General features: G+C 31.0%; 1 protein-coding gene across 1 annotated transcript in view; it reads right to left on the bottom strand.

Moving 5' to 3' along the window:
• Cow (Proteoglycan Cow) overlaps positions 1–18,214 on the bottom strand; it is a 912,191-nt gene that overhangs the window by 745,944 nt on the left and 148,033 nt on the right. Inside the window, exon 2 of the mRNA XM_089596981.1 lies at positions 9,207–9,264. Coding sequence (XP_089453107.1) covers positions 9,207–9,264 — 58 coding nt within the window. The remainder of the gene's footprint in view (positions 1–9,206; positions 9,265–18,214) is intronic.

Below are 18,214 nucleotides of genomic sequence, written 5' to 3'. Positions count from 1 at the left end.
AAGACAACATCTTTTGTTCCATTTTTGTGAAAATCTATTAGAAAATTTTTTGCTGTTTTCAAGAGCTGCTTGTCAAGTTAATAATATTTTTTCTATTTTTATTACTGTAGTGCTTGTAACATGTAATATATTGTTATCAGTATATCCACATTTCAAAAAAAGATGTATACTCATAGATGTGTTAATCTTTATAATAGCCCAGGTCACATAGGCAAAGTACTAAGATGTATTTCTAAAAGTATGCAAGCAGCATTCCCAGGTATCCCTCCCACAGCTAGAGTATGTAAAAATTGTAGACAGTTGTTTTTGGTAAGTCAACATTCAGTGAATGAGACTGATGAGCTAGTTAGTTCAGCTGATCCAGTACCCGATTCTTTGTGTTTAGTATCGGGAGATTCAGATGATGAAACGCTTTCACAAAAAAAAAAAAAAAAAAAATACGTATATCAAGAGAGGCTGCTCTAGAAAATACGTTACAAAATCTTAAAGGCAAGTTTTCAAGTTTATCTGCAAACGATTCTCTGTGAATAACAATTTTGACTATAGCACCAAGTTGCTGGAGTAAATGTGACACTGCGGAAGAGTTTTGTAATTTTTGGTGAAGTGTTGTAAGAGCAGAAGAGCTGTGAAAACTTAATGGAGTGCTAGCATTTTCTCAGATGAAAACTTGAAAATTCTTACCTGATAATACTGTAAAACGAGTTGTAGAGTCTTAGAAAAATGATTTAAATAGTTGAATAATGCACATTAAAAAAGACTATGTTTCTGTAACAATTGACAATGCTAAGATTGAAATGCAGAAAAGATTATTGTTATGTAATATAAAGGTCCTTCATAGTCAATTTAAAAAACAAAACCCTACATTTCCCATTTGCTTAGGTAAATTTGCAGATCTCCGACCGAAATGGTGTGTATTGGCTGGTGCCAACGGTACACATAGTGTATGTGTTTGCATACTACACCAAAACCTTAAGTCAATGATCGATGCTTCAAATTTACCCAAATTAACTCTGAATCATGAAATTAAAATAACATCTTTTACAGACTCGTTCAAGATTGTTCTGTGTGACAATCCATCGGCATCTTGTTATTTGGGCGATTGTAAAAACTACACAGATATTCAAAAGTTTTTGGATTTCATTCATAATATTCTGAGGGAAAATGGCATCTTGGAGGTTATTTTTTCAACTTAGCAAACAACCGACCATTGTACTCTCAAAAAAGAATATCTTCCAGTCGATAATTTCGTTGATGATTTATCTACAAGACTAAAAACTCTTTTACCCCATCATTTCATTTCCAAAGCGTGTTCTTAATTCATGTCAGACTTAAAAAATAATTTAAAAGAGGAGGAAGTCTTAGTACACACGGACTTTTCAGAAAATTATGCATTTGTTGCCCAAGATGCAGCACAGGGATTTCATTCCAATAATGCACAATGCACTGTACATGCCGCTGTTGTATATTATGAAGAAAAAGGAGTGCTGCAGCACAAAAGTTTTATCTTATTATCTGACTGCTTAACACATGACACTACTGCAGTGTACATAATGCAGCAATTGGTAATTCCAGAAATTGAAGAATTTTGCCCTCAAGCCAATAAAATAATATATGTCAGCGACGGGGCTGAGCAGCACTACAAAAAAAAGTATCAAATAAGTAGCCTCATCAGCCATGAGGAGGATTTTAGTGCAATAGCTGAATGGCATTGTTACGCTACTGCACACGGTAAGGGTGCGTGTGATGGCATAGGAGCTGTCTTCAAACGAGAAGCGTCCCGTGCTAGTCTCCAAGCTGATTGGGCTAAAGCAATGTTGACACCAAAAAGCCTACTCGATTAGGCAACAGAAAAGTTTAAGAACATACAGTTTTTTTACTACAGCCCACAAAATCATGAAAGGACGCTAAAACATCTGACTAGAAGATTTTCTAAAGCCCACAGCATCATGAAAAGACGCTAAAACATCTGACTAGAAGGTTTTCTAAAGCTCCTGCTGTATCAGGAATATCTACAGCTAATGTATTTATTGTGATTCCTAATATAAAATAGAAAATTATGAGATTTTCAACCGCTCAGGATCCAAGAAGAATTTTGCAATATTAGGAGTCGTTACAACAATGTAATATTTTAAATAAGATTTTAGACATAAAAACTATTTATAGTAAAAAAACTGCTATTTGAGTTTAAGTCACAGAAACTTTGAGTTACATTGCTATTATTGTATTAAATAATGTTAAAATTTATTAAGCATTGAATAATAAACATGACTGTTAACTAATAACCTAAGTTAATTATTAGGAGTTTCCTATCCTTTTCAACGCCATTTAGGATCCACCATTTTAAATTTATGTACACCTGACTTGGATTCGTAGTCGGCGACCTTAAACACCAACGTATTTTGCAAACTTCTCCAGTTAGGCTATCTATTTCTATATAGGACCAAAACATGCGTTTTTATCAAATTGTATAAATTTGTAAATATTCATTATTTTTTTTTTCTCGTAAACGGCGAAATCAAATAGAAATTTGCAAGAGACAATTCTTGCTAAATGTTATTATTAGTACATGATAGTATTTTAAAAAAATTAAATCCTCTAACTTGTCGGAATCAGGCCACCCTATTGGATCCACCATTTTAAATTTCTTAAAAGACCAGATAACTTTTAAAAGCCTATGATTATACGAACAATTTAAGTTTAAAACGAATTTTCAAGATTGCGTTGAATTTTGGCCATTTAGGTGTCCCGGTTGACGTGGAATGTCCGATATTTATATATAAACATATCTTTTTTGTGCAATTAAAAGTTATAGTCATTTATACAAAAAAATTTTAATGTTAAGCATTTGAACTGATGGAGAAGACGGCGCTCGTGCTCTGTAGCTCAGTGCGCAAATTCATCACAGTAGATGATGATTTCTAACCTTTTCTACTAAGTTATGTAAAAAGTAAACAGTGTCAAGTATCTGTTATTTTTAGTGTACGTAGTTGTCGTAAAGTTTTTTTACCAGATTTTGTTCAACAAGAAAGGTAACATGAAAGAATGGAGTAAGGATCTTATACCGAAAATATGCGTTTTTTAATAATTTTAGATAACACTGTCCGTCCATCTCCCTTGCGAAATAATAAAGTGTTATTGTTTCATTTTTCTTACATGTTAGCACATTGTTTTACTTATTTATGAGTCAAGAGTCATTGTAAAGATAGATATGTTATAATGCTTGCATTTTAATGCTTGTCAAATTTACAGTGATAAGAAATTCTGTAAGTTTTCTTAAAATTGTTAATCGAATGATAAATAACATAAATATTCATTATAAGGTATTATCATATGTTACTATGCTCGTTTCATTACAATATTTGCAAAAAAAATAAAATGTGTATCTATTCAATATTATCAGTATTACAATTCAAAGAATAAGTTTTTGGATATACGTTGCATTTGATTTCTTTTACGATCATGTTTATTATCTTGGTCATTGTCTCATTACTATGTCAAAAAAATTTTCTGAATAAAAAAATGGACGTTTATATCTGGGCTAAGTATGCCTCGACCTGTGAACAAGTAGGCCCACTAGGTGAGCAGACCGAACTATTTTTCTACCTTTTTTTTTGTAACTTGTAAAACCGAATAATGCTACAACAAAGGATTTCTTCACCAATGAATTACTCAGTAAGGGTGATTAGTCTATATACTAGTCTTTTTTTTTAACTGCTACCTAAAGTTTCTTACAAGCATTTATTTTGACTATGTTACGTAAGCCCCGTATCCCCTAAGTCACTTATCCAGTGGAGAAGAGTGTAGTCAGTAGTTAGGATACCCAGCTGTACGATTCTCAACTTCATTCTTGATGCACTGCCGTGCACGACTGTGGTATACAACAATGTGCTCTGTATTTAATAACAATGTATTTATTGCTATTGTTATTAACTTCTTCAGAATAAAAACCATAAGAAAAAAATCTAGAAAGTGTCAAGCATCAGTGTGTAAAATTCCAGCAAGATCGGTTGAGTAGTTTTTACGGTTAACGATTGCAACAGTTTTCGCGACTTTGCTTTATGTATTAATAAGATTATCATCAACGCGTTCTATATTTCATTTGTGCTCACTACTATCCTTCAATTCTTCCTAGATTAATAAGTTTTCTTCCAAATAAAAGATACGTATATCGATTTATTGCACTTAAAATAATTCCAAACGAAACTTCATTAAAGGAGAGATTGAAATTACATACGCTACTAAGTATTGCGAATCAAGGGCCTTGATAGTAGGGACACAATACAAATAGTTATACTGTTTTCAAGTTCTTTCTTAATAAACAGTAAAAAAAAAGGAAAATTAAAAAAAGATTATGTTTATTCTAATATTTTTCCAAAGCGTTTTTCACATAAAGAAATTAGTATGTTATTATTTTCTTTGTCTTTTGGAAAAAGGTTTAAATAGAAAAAACACTCTTGTTTTTATAGCAACGTTTTGTCAACCAAGGCATCGACCTCTTCAGGCTTGATTGAAAAAATAAAAAAAGTATTTTAAATTATAAGAAATATCCTAATATTATGCACAATTAAAAAAAAACAGCAGATTGCCTTATGTAAACACTAAAGGTAATTTTAATATATCGACTATGGTAAACGTATTTGCTACCATGGTATTTTGCTTGGGAATATTATCACCAGACTTACTGACGTCAATTGCAGATGGCTTTGATTTAACTTAGATGCCATCCAGAAAATCCTACTAAGAGCAAGGTTAGTATTTTTCGCATCCCTTTAATCTTATTTCATGCTATTGCTATTAATTTTTCGTGGTTAGTGATTGCAACGTCTTATGGAACTTTGCTTTATGCATTATAAGTAAACAAACCTAACAAAGAATAACACACTTTATGCTCAAAATAGCTCAAAAATTACCACAGTTCCGATATACGAAGTGCTGCGTAAGCCTACATGATTATTGTAAGTCTCAACTTGAGACAAACAAACCACTACAAAATCTTACTGCAACACAGATTATTAAAAAATTGGCTCAAACGATGTATTTTTTCAATTTTCATTTCATTTATATCGCGTTATTAACAAAGTATGCTTATACCTATCGATTAAAAATTTACTGAATCGTCAGTATAAAAATTAGCTCTAAGTTAAATGTATGTGGGTAAAATCAAAAAACTACGTGAGCGATATTTAGTCAATAACTCAGAATTTGCTCAAAATTGAACCACATACTTTCTACCATCTGCTGAGTTAACTCATAAATTTTTAGCCAAAAATATCAAGTACAGCCATAGTTATGGACTGTTCTGCAAATAATGCGCTTGTTTCAAAATCTTTCATCATAGCTCTAATAATACTAGAAAATTTTTTTTTAAACCGTTTGCCAACGTAAAATTTCTTGCTTTTTCCAATGGCGATGTCTATTTTGTCCCATCTGTATAAGTACTGTGAAAAAATTGATGTTATAGAAAAAAATCGATTTTTCAGTGTTATCCCATCAAGTTAGCTAAAATCTGAGTTCATTTTCGGAAGAGCGGGAAATATTACGTGAAAAATAGTAATTAAAAGTAGGGATTAGCAATAAGATTTGGGTGACAAATTCAAATTTCAAACGTTGGAAATGTATTTAAGCTTTTTTATCGAAACTAATTTTTTACCGAACAACAACCATTCAGCATTATTATTATACATTTAGATAAAAGGCTGTTTTTTCTTACCTCTTATAATCCATTATGTGACCAAAATTACACATGAAAGGGTAATATTTATAATTAGATTTTGATAATCAGAAATAAGAGCTTTTTTATTTAGATTACAATTTTGTTACTTTGATTTGAGTTTGAAATTGTTTTAACAATAAGATTTTTATTGTTTTCGCAGGGTATAAACGCAAGATAACTTAAAGTACCTTTAATAGTCTTTAGATTTAAGAATCTTGTTTCGTGAAAATTAGAGAAAGTCAAGTACTCGTCTTGTGGCACAAACACATTTTCAACATTTTTCATCGTATTTTTAGCCCACTTATATAAGGAGAGAGTGTTCAAAATAGTTTGATTTCTTAAACTAGCTCTTCATATATTACACTTGAATGTTGCTCCTAATCAATCGCATGACCCTTTTCCGTGAGAAGTAGCAAAAAAGTGCCATTCTGCATGGATACCGATGTCTTCATGATGCAATGATGGATTTTTAAAAGCATTCTTATTTTTGAACTGTTGTGGAGCACCATCAGAAAAAAATCAAAAACTTATCAATCCTTGTGAATGTACTCTTTAAAAAACTGATTAAGTATTTTTGTTTGAAACATGTAGACAGCAACTGTATTATGTGTGAGACAATCTGACAGGAAAACCATGCTAATATTTTTCAGTTTACCATTTTGTTTGTAGTATATAATTACTGGAAATATTGTGCACTAATTTTTTTCAGTGAAAAGCTTGAGCTGCTTCTTGACAAATGAACGCATATTTTTTGAAAAAATCAAGCACATTAAGAAACTCGTTTTCTTCAAAGTTATTTTTCAGTTCAATGTAAAATGTACTTTGTGATTTCGAAACAAAGTCATGAGGCACCAATTTTTCCAAACGTTCAATTAAGTTCTATATAGAGTCTTCAATATTGCATATTACTTTTAGTAGTGTACATCGCTTTTCAATACACCAAAATTTTTATTGTCATTGATGATCCATCGAAAACTTGCTGTAATCGTTATCTTAAATCGTTGATTGGTGGGTAGTTTTTTAATTTTCGAGAAAAACACTCTTCTGTCGGATCAATGCACACCAGTTTCAAGAGCAACTGTTAGTATAGCGATTTCTTATCATCTGCATTAATAATCCATTCGTTATTTTTGAGCGAAGAGAATAATTTACTTCCTAAAAATAATAATTTATGAAAAATAAATAAAACCCTTAATTTTTTTTTTTTTAATTGGAGCACGAATTGTTAATTCATTACTTTTTAAATAATATAAGAATTTTAAAATGGTAATCTATTTTAATATTTCATTGTTAAAGTAATTTTTTATTCTTAAAACAAATTTATGAAAAGTTCTTACCGTCCAACATCAATTTAACATTTTGATGATACGTGCAAACACACACTGTATGTGTGCCACTACTTCCAGCTAGTACGCAATGTTGAGGTCTTGAAAAAGTGAATGATGTTAAACCAATTTTGGGATCAGGGTATTCTGCTTTAAATTTTTCAAATAGTAGTTACTTTCTTATTTCGAATGAAACTTGGTCCCACTTGAAAAATTTCCCTAATCTTTGGTTCACCTCATTTTTTTTGGCAAAATACTTAATAACAAATTGATTCTTTTTCTAAAAGTGACAATAAAATAAAATATTAAAATTTTAAAAACTACGAGATTTGAATACATCGATTATTTGCATTAATATTATATATTAACAGGTCAGTTTCTGATTTGATAAGATCTTTTATATTTTTAACAATTTCATCAAAGTTCTCTACTATTTCATCGTTTTCTGATTTGGGGTCAACATCAAAATTAAAAAAAAATTTTCTTCTCACTTCTATTATGACTTTTCCGTACTTTCTTTTGACGTAAGATTTTTGATCACATCTGCAAGATTTTTATAATTATTTGTAAGTAAAGTACATTGTGTAATTTGATGACAAGAGGGCGAGTAATTTACAAGTGCCTTCTTTTTTTACTTGAAATATTTATCACTTTATAACGTCTAAATTAGCGCGCAATCGAGTACTTACATTACGACCTCGAGGAATGACAATTTTATTTGTTATGATCACGGAGCTTACTAATATTTTTGTACTGGAGACATATTCAAAACATTTTCCATTGATTGCGTCAAGCATTCATAGGAAGATTGACTTAAGAGAGTTTGATTTCAGTTGACGTTTTTTGTGATTGACTATCTGAGGCTTCGCTCTTGATAGATTGAACTTCAGATTCTCTTTGACAAGCCGAGCATATAGAACTATTACCTAACAATTCAGGAAACTGAATTCTCACATCATCAGTTACTTTTCTCAAATCAGCCTCACTTGGATCGTCTAACATACATTAAGTTCCTTGTTTTAACAATTGCATGTAATAAATCTAATAAAGGTTAACTAAAGATAAATGTGCTAACGAGCTGATTTTCGAAATGAATTAAGACACCTTTTACGAGAATGCATAATGTCAGAGTAATTTTTTAAGATAACACTTATTTTTTAATAAAATAGCGCTTTTTTCAATGCGGAATTAAGAATTTAGGTAGAAGTAAACATTAGAATAGTATGTCACAGTACCTACACAGTGACGTTTGCTATGAGTCTGCAGAACAAATAACCAAGAAGCAAGAGAGCCACCTGCAACCAGTAAAGAGTACTACCGAAAGAACGCAGTTTGTTTTTAAAATGTTTAGAAAATTTTTTTTTCTTTAAAAAATGAATAAGTTTTATTTTTAAGTTTTATAATGGATTATAAAGTGTACAATTCTTGAAAAAAATGTATTTCAAAAATAATGCTTTAGATAAATGTAAAATATTAATGCTGAATAGTTGTTGTTCAGTAAAAAATTAGTTACGATAAAAGAACTTAAATACCACGTTTTTCAACGTTTGAAATTTAATTTCAAAGTCCTGATGCAAATCCTTATTTTGTATAATTGTTTTTTACGTAAAATTTTTCGTTCTTTCTAATGGTGAAGTCAGATTTCATCTGACTTGATGGGATAACACTGAAAAATCGATTTTTTTCAATAACATTAATTTTTTTCACAGTACTTATACAGATGGGACAAAATAGACATCGCCAGTGGAAAGAGCAAGAAATTTTACGTTGGCAAACGGTTTAAAAAAAATTTTCTAGTATTATTAGAGCTATGATAAAAAATTTTGAAAACAACGCATAATTCACGGAATAGTCCATAACTATGGCTGTACTTGATATTTTTAGCTAAAAATTTATGAGTTAACTCAGCAGATGGTAGGAAGTATGTAATTTAATTCTTAGCAAATTCTGAGATATCAACTCAAAATCGCTCACAGAATTTTTTGATTTGATATGTTAAATATCAATAACCACCCAATTGTTTTATGGGTGAAAATTTCACAAATTACAATAAATACTTTAAAGAGTACATGCAAAATAATAGCGATAGAGCATCAAGCTATGAGTTTATTAATTACTCTACCATCATTTTTACTTCTAATAGGCAAAAGCAAAAAATTTCCACTCACTGTTAGGATCGTGTATCCATCTTTTTTTGTTGGCAACTTTTGTGTTTCTCGAATCCTCCTGGAAGCAGATTGTCATTATACATTAAGCTGTTTATCATTAAAAACTTGAAGTTGAACATTTATCAGTCTTAAATAACTCCTTTTAAGCTGAAAGAGTTTAAAATTTTTGGTTCCATTGATTATATACGTTAAAACTATTTAAATAATCACAACATAGCGAAAAAAAATTAATTTTGTTTTAATATTTTTTCAAAGAGCTTTTTACCAACCATAAGTTATAGTTACAGTGGTAGTTGCATGTTATAGTTATAGACTTTTTTTGCCCTTTATGTTATAAAAATCAGTGTTTAATTACTTCTTTGGTCTTTAGGGCCGAGATTTAAATAGAAAAAAACATACTTGCTTTTATTGCAACTGGTATGAGCAAACAAGATGAAAACTACCCCTATGTAAAAGACATTCACACTGGGACAAAAAAATTTATTTGTATAAATCTTAAGACCGACATCAAATGTAACCTCTTTTGGACGAAAAAAAATATCAGCAACAGGTCCAAAAAAATGGTAAAAATGGCTAAAACAGGTTTTTCGCTTCTACTGGAAAAGCTGAAATTCGGACAAAAAAATGTTCTTAATGGAAAAGGTACGCAATGTCAAGACCATCAAAATTAGCCCTGGTAGGCCTTAATTGGCCTTGCCGTTTTTGCGCAAATTATAAAAATAAGCCAATTTCGCTCTGCTTTTAGATGGTTCATAACTGGCATTGAAATTAACATTTGAACTTCAAATTCAGACAGAACATGGGTTTTGTGGTTCTTTACAACCCTAACAAATTTTTAAGACGATCGTATGCAAACTTCTTAAAAACCGTCAAATAAACTTAAAAAAGGTCCTTCTGAAAAATGGCTCTAAAAATGTTGTTAGACCAGATAGAGCCATTTTTTAAAATGTCTTTTCCTTATTAGTTGTTAATCTAATACTAGTTAAATTTTTGTATCCCTAATTTTTTTGTAAGTATCCTAAAAATCCCAGCAGGCATTATTTATTCTAAATGAATTCATTTTGAATTCAGAATATTTTAATAAATTCTACAGATTGTCATGATATGAGCTAAATGAATTCTTAATAAATTCATAATCTCATCAGGTTATGTCATGTGTCTTAAGTTCGCAAAGAATTCTTAAAGAATTCTTTTGAAGAAACTTTTTATTACTTTTGTAGGGAGAGCTGCTAAAAGACCATTAAAAAGAATTCATTTAAATTTCATTATGAATACATTCATCATTCTTTAGTAAATCTAATATATTTTTTAACTGTCCCTAAGGAATTCATTTAAAAAATTTTGGTACATACTTTTTATCAATTTGCTATACAGTAACAACAGAAAAAAATAATTTTTGCATCATAATTATTTTCTAATATTTTTTTTTACATGTAACGTATGTTAGAATCTCTATGTTTAGAATATAACTATATTATATGACTACGAATAAAAGTTTACCTTTAAACAAATCATAAATTTATAAAATAGCACTAATCGTTTTACTTATCTAATATGTTGTAAACATAAATCACATAAATTAGTTACAGCATTGACGGATATTTAAACTACAAACTACTCATCAATAAACAAATAACCACTACTTTCTTATAATGTAGTAGGGTAACCACAAATCATTAAGAATTCTTTATAAATTCATCAAGGAACTTTTTTTGTATTCGCAAATTGTTCCTGAAGTGTTCTTAAAGTATTTCTAAAGTATTCATTTTGATCCCACGGTACTTAAAAATTAAACTTGAATAAAAAATTATTTCGTTAACAAGTCGGTTTTCTTCTGTACACACTTACTCACTCCGGCTTTGGATATACATTAATATCCGAAAAAAGTCTGCAGACAAGTGGAATCGAACCCAGGTAGCTAGAGCCCGCGTGTGATACAAACACGCTTCACCACTCGGCTATCGAGGATTCGGAAATTCCCTAACATTGAAAGCCTTCATTAACTATTCACAAAAAATATGATTCTTTGTTATTTTAATTCCCTCTTATGATTAAAAAATTGTGTGGAAAATCTCTCTGCTCTTCTCGCTTATGGACAACGCTATCTTATAACTTTTTATTACATGCACACTTATCTCTACGTATTATAGCAACGTCGTACGATCTGGATTATGTATTATTGTAAGTACATGATCTTATAATGCAAATTATAAAATAAAGTCTTCGGACGTGTAATAAAAAATATTTTTAACACAAATAAATACCAAATTGAGATTGCAAAAAAAATCGTATAATCATAGCGAGCTTCCATATTTAGGACAAGCTTCGGAGCTTCACCATAAACATGATTAACTTTCGACCTTAAGACTCCCAGTGCTTTCGTAGCACAGGTGGCTCGCACGCGTGTCTATCGTTTCGTTTTTGCATTCTCGGGTTCGAATCTAGGTATGGAAGATGACTTTTTTTTTTGTTTCAGTGGTCTCATTGGTTATTCTATATTTTTTACTTGACAAACTTTTTAATCATTAATACTTATGCAGATATTTAAATTTAAATTAAATATTAAATACCTTAAAAAATTTTATTTTCATTGTCCAATAAGCTCCAGATTGTATTTTTGTATCTTATACATACTTCTTCATTTAACTTTTATTCGATTCATATAAATAAGTTTTTTGCTACTTCGAGAAAAAAATAATTCAATAGGATGTCGTATGAAAATTTTCCTTATAAGTTACTAATAATTCTTCAGATTTATTTTAAATTTTAGCGATAGCTTATTTCGTGTTATTTTAGTTGTTAAAAAGTAAAGCAGTGTTAAAAAACAATAAAAAATTCATGCACAAACGAAAAAAGTCTCAAAATAATATCTAATTTAAGTTTTATTTATTTTTTGTAGCAACAGGCGTAAATCAATTAAGTAGTGCACCATAATAAACTTTTACTACCTTTTTTAAGTATGGTGTAGTGATTTGAACAGTAGATAAGTAGGGAACACTACGCGAGACACACACATGCCTTTGCCTTCAAGAAGCTAATAAATAATGGACCAACGAGTTAAGTTCTTTTTGTGATGCACCTCCTTACCAGCTTCTTAATCTCACGTAACACAGCATTAAAAAATTATTTATTTTGATGTATTCGACACAAAGAGTTGACAACGTACATAAATTTAAATAAAAGTTGTACTAAGAAATTGAAACAGAATAATCCATTACTTAAAAAAAAAAAAAAAAAAAAAAAAAAGATGATGGTGACAATGAGGATCAAACCCAGCATTGCAAAATAATCTCTCCATAGGTATAAGCCTTAACCGTCTGAGCTATCGAGACATTGTGACATGACAGTTTGGAAGTCACATATGTTTATCGACCACCTCCGAAGCCTGGCCTATAGCTTATGATGACAAAAATTAATAAATCTTTCTACTCATCTGTGATCGTGAAGTACGTTATTTCATATAATTTTATTCAATTCTTGTTAGGGTGGAAAAAAATTAAAGGTGTGTACTAGAGAAAGGTTGCAGTTACGGTGATGTAATTTTACAGAGTTTTCTTGTGACGATGAAAATCATTATTTAGAGTTTTTGCACGTGTAATCGAAATTATTATCAACACGAACACATACCAAGTTGAGATTGCAAAATAAATATAATCATTCCAACGAGCCCCAGCGATGTTTAGGACAAGCTTTGGAGCTTTGTTATAAATATAAGTGACTATTGACTGTAGCTTACACAGCTTCCCCTTAACGCAGATGGCTCGCATGCAAGTTCGTCGTTTCGTTTTTGCATTCTTGGACTCGACTCTTCGTTCATGTGATCTGATTTTTTTAAAAATTACTTTGAAGGCCTTATTAATTATTTATTGACTTTTTTTACTAACTTACTTTTAAGGGTAGTAAAAGTTTATTATGATGCACTACTTAAATGATTTTCGCCTGTTGCTACAAAAAATAAATGAAACTTAAATTAGATATTATTTTAAGACTTTTTTCGTTTGTGCATGAATTTTTTATTGTTTTTTAACACTGCTTTACTTTTTAACAACTAAAATAACACGAAATAAGCTATCGCTAAAATTTAAAATAAATCTGAAGAATTATTAGTAACTTATAAGGAAAATTTTCATACGACATCCTATTGAATTATTTTTTTCTCGAAGTAGCAAAAAACTTATTTATATGAATCGAATAAAAGTTAAATGAAGAAGTATGTATAAGATATAAAAATACAATCTGGAGCTTATTGGACAATGAAAATAAAACTTTTTAAGGTATTTAATATTTAATTTAAATTTAAATATCTGCATAAGTATTAATGATTAAAGAGTTTGTCGAGTAAAAAATATAGAATAACCAATGAGACCACTGAAACAAAAAAAAAAGTCATCTTCCATACTGAGATTCGAACCCAAGAATGCAAAAACGAAACGATAGACACGCGTGCGAGCCACCTGTGCTACGAAAGCACTGGGAGTCTTAAGGTCGAAAGTTAATTATGTTTATGGTGAAGCTCCGAAGCTTGTCGTAAATATGGAAGCTCGCTATGATTATACGATTTTTTTTGCAATCTCAATTTGGTATTTATTTGTGTTAAAAATAATTTTTATTACACGTCCGAAGACTTTATTTTATAATTTGCATTATAAGATCATGTACTTACAATAATACATAATCCAGATCGTACGACGTTGCTATAATACGTAGAGATAAGTGTGCATGTAATAAAAAGTTATAAGATAGCGTTGTCCATAAGCGAGAAGAGCAGAGAGATTTTCCACACAATTTTTTAATCATAAGAGGGAATTAAAATAACAAAGACTCATAGCTTTTGTAAATAGTTAATGTAGGTGTTTAATGTTAGGGAATTTCTGAATCCTCGATAGCCGAGTAGTGAAGCGTGTTTGTGTCACACGCGGGCTCCAGCTACCTGGGTTCAATTTCACTTGTCTGCAGACTTTTTTCAGATATTAATGTATATCCAAAGCCGAAGTGAGTAAGTGCGTACAGAAGAAAACCGACTCGTTAACGAAATAATTTTTTATTCAAACTTAATTTTTAAGTACCGCGGGATCAAAATGGGATAAAAAAAAATTTTTTTCTAAATGATTATGAAACACATGTTAGTAACAATGCAATCTCTTAAATCAATTAACCCAGTAATAATTTTTAGGGTGCTTAGGTACGTCTCAAGAAAATACGATGGTCTAGGCTCTGACAATAATTACTTTAAAAAAGTTGCATCGTATTTCACATACTGATATAAATTACTCTTAGCATCGACTGACTATTTAAAATAGACTAGCTTCGATCTTTTGTATTGAAGCAAGCAGTGACTGACAAAAAGTAATGAATTTATTATGTAAATGTTAAATTTTAAAACTATTTTAATGTACTTCAATTAACATTTTTTAAGTACTTTTTGATTGAGTAAAAAATAATAACAAATATTATGTTGTTTTTTATAATTATAATCAGTTAAATGTGAGGTTTCAAAAATCTGTATAGTAATTTAAAGAACAGATTTGAAATATATGTAAAAAAAATTTGAAATATATGTGTTAAAACGGGTTTCGTTTTAGAACGATAGTAAAACTTCCAAGTAACTACAATGAAAATACTTTTTGAAAGCATTAAACATCAGAACAAAGTAATGTTCTTAACTTAAAATAACAGATTCAGAGCCAGCTCTGCGGCAGTAGTCTTCTTAGTTTTTTGTTTAAGCCTGTCAGAGGTATGTTGAAGCCAAGTCTTCACATGATGACTACATTTTTGTTTTGTATACTCTTTTGATGATTTTAGGATTCCATCTGAAATTCAATGTTTTCATTAGTTATAAACTCTTAAATACAGCCAGAAACGAGTCTAGGTACACGAGGGTGCTGATGACGATGTTCTGGTAATCGTCACCTAGAGTTTTTAATTAAAAAAATTCAATTAGACTCTAACGAGAGTCTAGGTATACGGGGGTGCCAATGACGATGCCCTGGTGATCGGCACTGAGAGCTTTTAGTTATAAATATTTAAATAGACTCATAAACGAGCCCAGGTATACGAGGGTGCTAATGACGATGTCCTGGTGATCGGCACCGAGAGTTTTTAATTATAAACATCTTAATAGACTCATAAACAAGTTTACCGACCGACCGACTACTTAAAAAAACGCACCCAATGTACATACATACATACATTAGCCCGTTCCCCGCAAAATTTAAACTCTTTTTATAAATTATAATAAAATACGAGTAATAATCATAACCATATCGTAATTGTAGATAAACGAAAGTTGTGTCAGGATTAACCTCGTAACAAAGCGACATCAATTTATTTTGACTTACAGGTTATTATTTGTAATTAAATAAATAAATTATTTGAATTTCGCTGGAAACGAATTAAGATATCAGGCTGATATATATATGTGCGATAATTTCAGGCAGTCGATAAAAAAGATTTTTTACATGAAGACTAATGAATTCTTTAAGAACTCTTGTTGGGCCCATCTCACATTACATAAGTTGATGAATTTATGAATTCTTAACGTGTACTTAACGACGTAAAATTATATTTAAAAAGAATTTATTAAGAATTATCTGAAGACATATGATCACATATTGAATACATGTTGAATTCATTTTAATGAATTCTTTAAGAATTAAAAAAAGAAAGAATTTAATTACAATTCATATTGTGTTTCCGTGCCTGCTGGGAATGTTTCGTGTGATGTGTTCGTTGGCAAAGTACCAGCTTGTACCGCTGATTTAGGCCACGCCATCTTTTTTGCAGTACTGTCGACGCGTTTTTTAGCACTCAGAAAAATTCTTGAAATATTCTAATCTGAGCATCGTTTATTGCGAATTTTTTTATAATATGGGGTAGTTGGTGATAGTATTGAGATTGCACGTATCAATAACATTCCAATAATAACATAGCTGCTACAATTTTATGCATATTTTATGAATACATACATTATTACGTGTTTATACGTACATGTAGAAAATATTTATAGTAAAATCAGTGTTATAATGAATATTATAACAGTACCACGTAGTTATAAATGTAGGTGAAACCATGAAAAGAAAATTTTTAAATTATTTTTTGTTATTATTAGAAACAAATTTGCCAGTTGTCACAATTGCTATAAATTGTTGTAATGTATTGTTTATTATCAACATCATCTTCTAGTAGGCTGTAGATAATGCACTCATCCAAAGGCATCTCAAAACGCAAAGAAAAACTAAGCTGCAGTTTTTGATACGTGCAGTCTCAATATTATCGGGAGCTATCAGCAAATTTGTAAAAAAAGTATGTGTGCATATGTAGAATTAGTTATATCGTAGGATTTTGTTGACCTAACCTTATAAACCTTGGCCTTTTTTTTTTATTTCTGAATATCTATTGCTTGTAACTCATCCTTATTTTCTTCTTTTCACTAAGATGACGTAAAAAAAATAAATTTTTCAGCGTTTTCCTGTTGTTTTAGTTCATTTTATCATGTAGAGCCTGAGAGATCATAAAATTTTCTACGAAAATATGTATTAAAATGTAATAAAATAAGCATAAGGTGGTGTTTGTTCGTGTAAAATGAATGATGTACGTGTTTGTGTAGTCAGAGTGCCAGAGGCTGAAAAATCTATAAAAAAAAATGGTAAATCCCAATAAAGCATATTGTAACGAGGCAAAATGGTCTCTACGTCTTAAAATGCTCTCGCTGATGCAACGTATATACAAAGAGCATTAAGTCGAAGCTTCTCCGAATTTTTTTATTATTCGGGAGATGTACATATGCCGAGAGGAGAAGAAGAAAACACCAACGAACAACCAGCTGAGCGGCAGAGACGCAGACGCGCTAGCAAGAAAGGTCAGGAAGAATTCGAATTCAACTACCGGGACACATAGTAGCTGCTATGCCGAGAGTGACTACGAGGGGAGATATGGGGCAGCAGCAGCGGTGGTGGCCATTGCTCAAGCGAGAGATTGGAGTCAGTCTAGAGGAGAGCCTCGAGCTGTACCCTTAGGTGGGAGCAGTAAGAGCAACGGTTTTTTGTGGATTTTGCGTGGCAAGAGAAGAGTGCAAGAGAGCGAGTTGAGAAAGTTCTCGAGCAGGTGCGTAGAGTATTGAGAGAAGAGAGAAAATTGTGTGCATGAGTCTAGCAGCTGCTTTATTCTCCATGGACGACGAGGTCTCCAGATCGAGGACTACGGAAGTTGCTGAGACAAGAAGAAGAGGATACAGAGAGAGAGAGAGAGAGAGAGAGAAGAAAAAGAGTAAAGTCGTAGGACAAACGACCCGCTCTAGGACCCCGGGCGATATGGCGCTGGGCTGGACTCGTGGACATTTGACCAGTAGGTGAGGCTAGAGAGAGAGAGAGAGAGAGAGAGAGTAGCGTAGACAGTGTGGGATTAGATTTAAATTAGATTATTCTTTATTAAGGAATTCTGGTATAAGCCATGTCTGCCCCTCAGTGAAAAAATTTACATAATTATACATAATAATACGTGATAAAGGTGAAAAGATAAGTAATTTACAAGACGAAATAATACTAGTTAAGGTTAGAATTGTAAATTTGTTGCTATGTTGCTTATTACAGATTTGAAAATACTCTCATGAGATTTATAAAAAAAAATAATCATAATAATAATAATAATAACAATAATAATAACAAAGGCAAAATGTTTGAGAAATGTGTAGAAAAATCATTAAAATTCTTTTTGTGAAAGTAAGTGAGTTTTATGAATGGTGAAGGTATGCATTTTATAATTTACCAATTTGCATTTTTCGTAACGTAATGTGCGTTAGGATTATGCGTGAATAATGCAGATGTAGAAAAAGTGGTGATGCTATTATCTAGACTATTGATCTTTCCATAGCTTTGTCTATATCGCGCTGTGTGGTGCGCCTAAGTGATTTAAAGACCTCGAAGTCAGGTAACAACCTATTTCTCGATGCATGCTTAAGCGCGTTATCACGGGCCCTCATTTTCTGTTTTATTGATTAGTCGATCCATGGT

Source organism: Copidosoma floridanum, unplaced genomic scaffold (genome assembly GCF_036245765.1).
Source record: "Copidosoma floridanum isolate Cflo_tuat_1 unplaced genomic scaffold, Cflo_Japanese_pri ptg000030l, whole genome shotgun sequence".
NCBI lineage: Eukaryota > Metazoa > Arthropoda > Insecta > Hymenoptera > Encyrtidae > Copidosoma > Copidosoma floridanum.
This window is presented reverse-complemented; position numbering and strand designations above follow the sequence as displayed.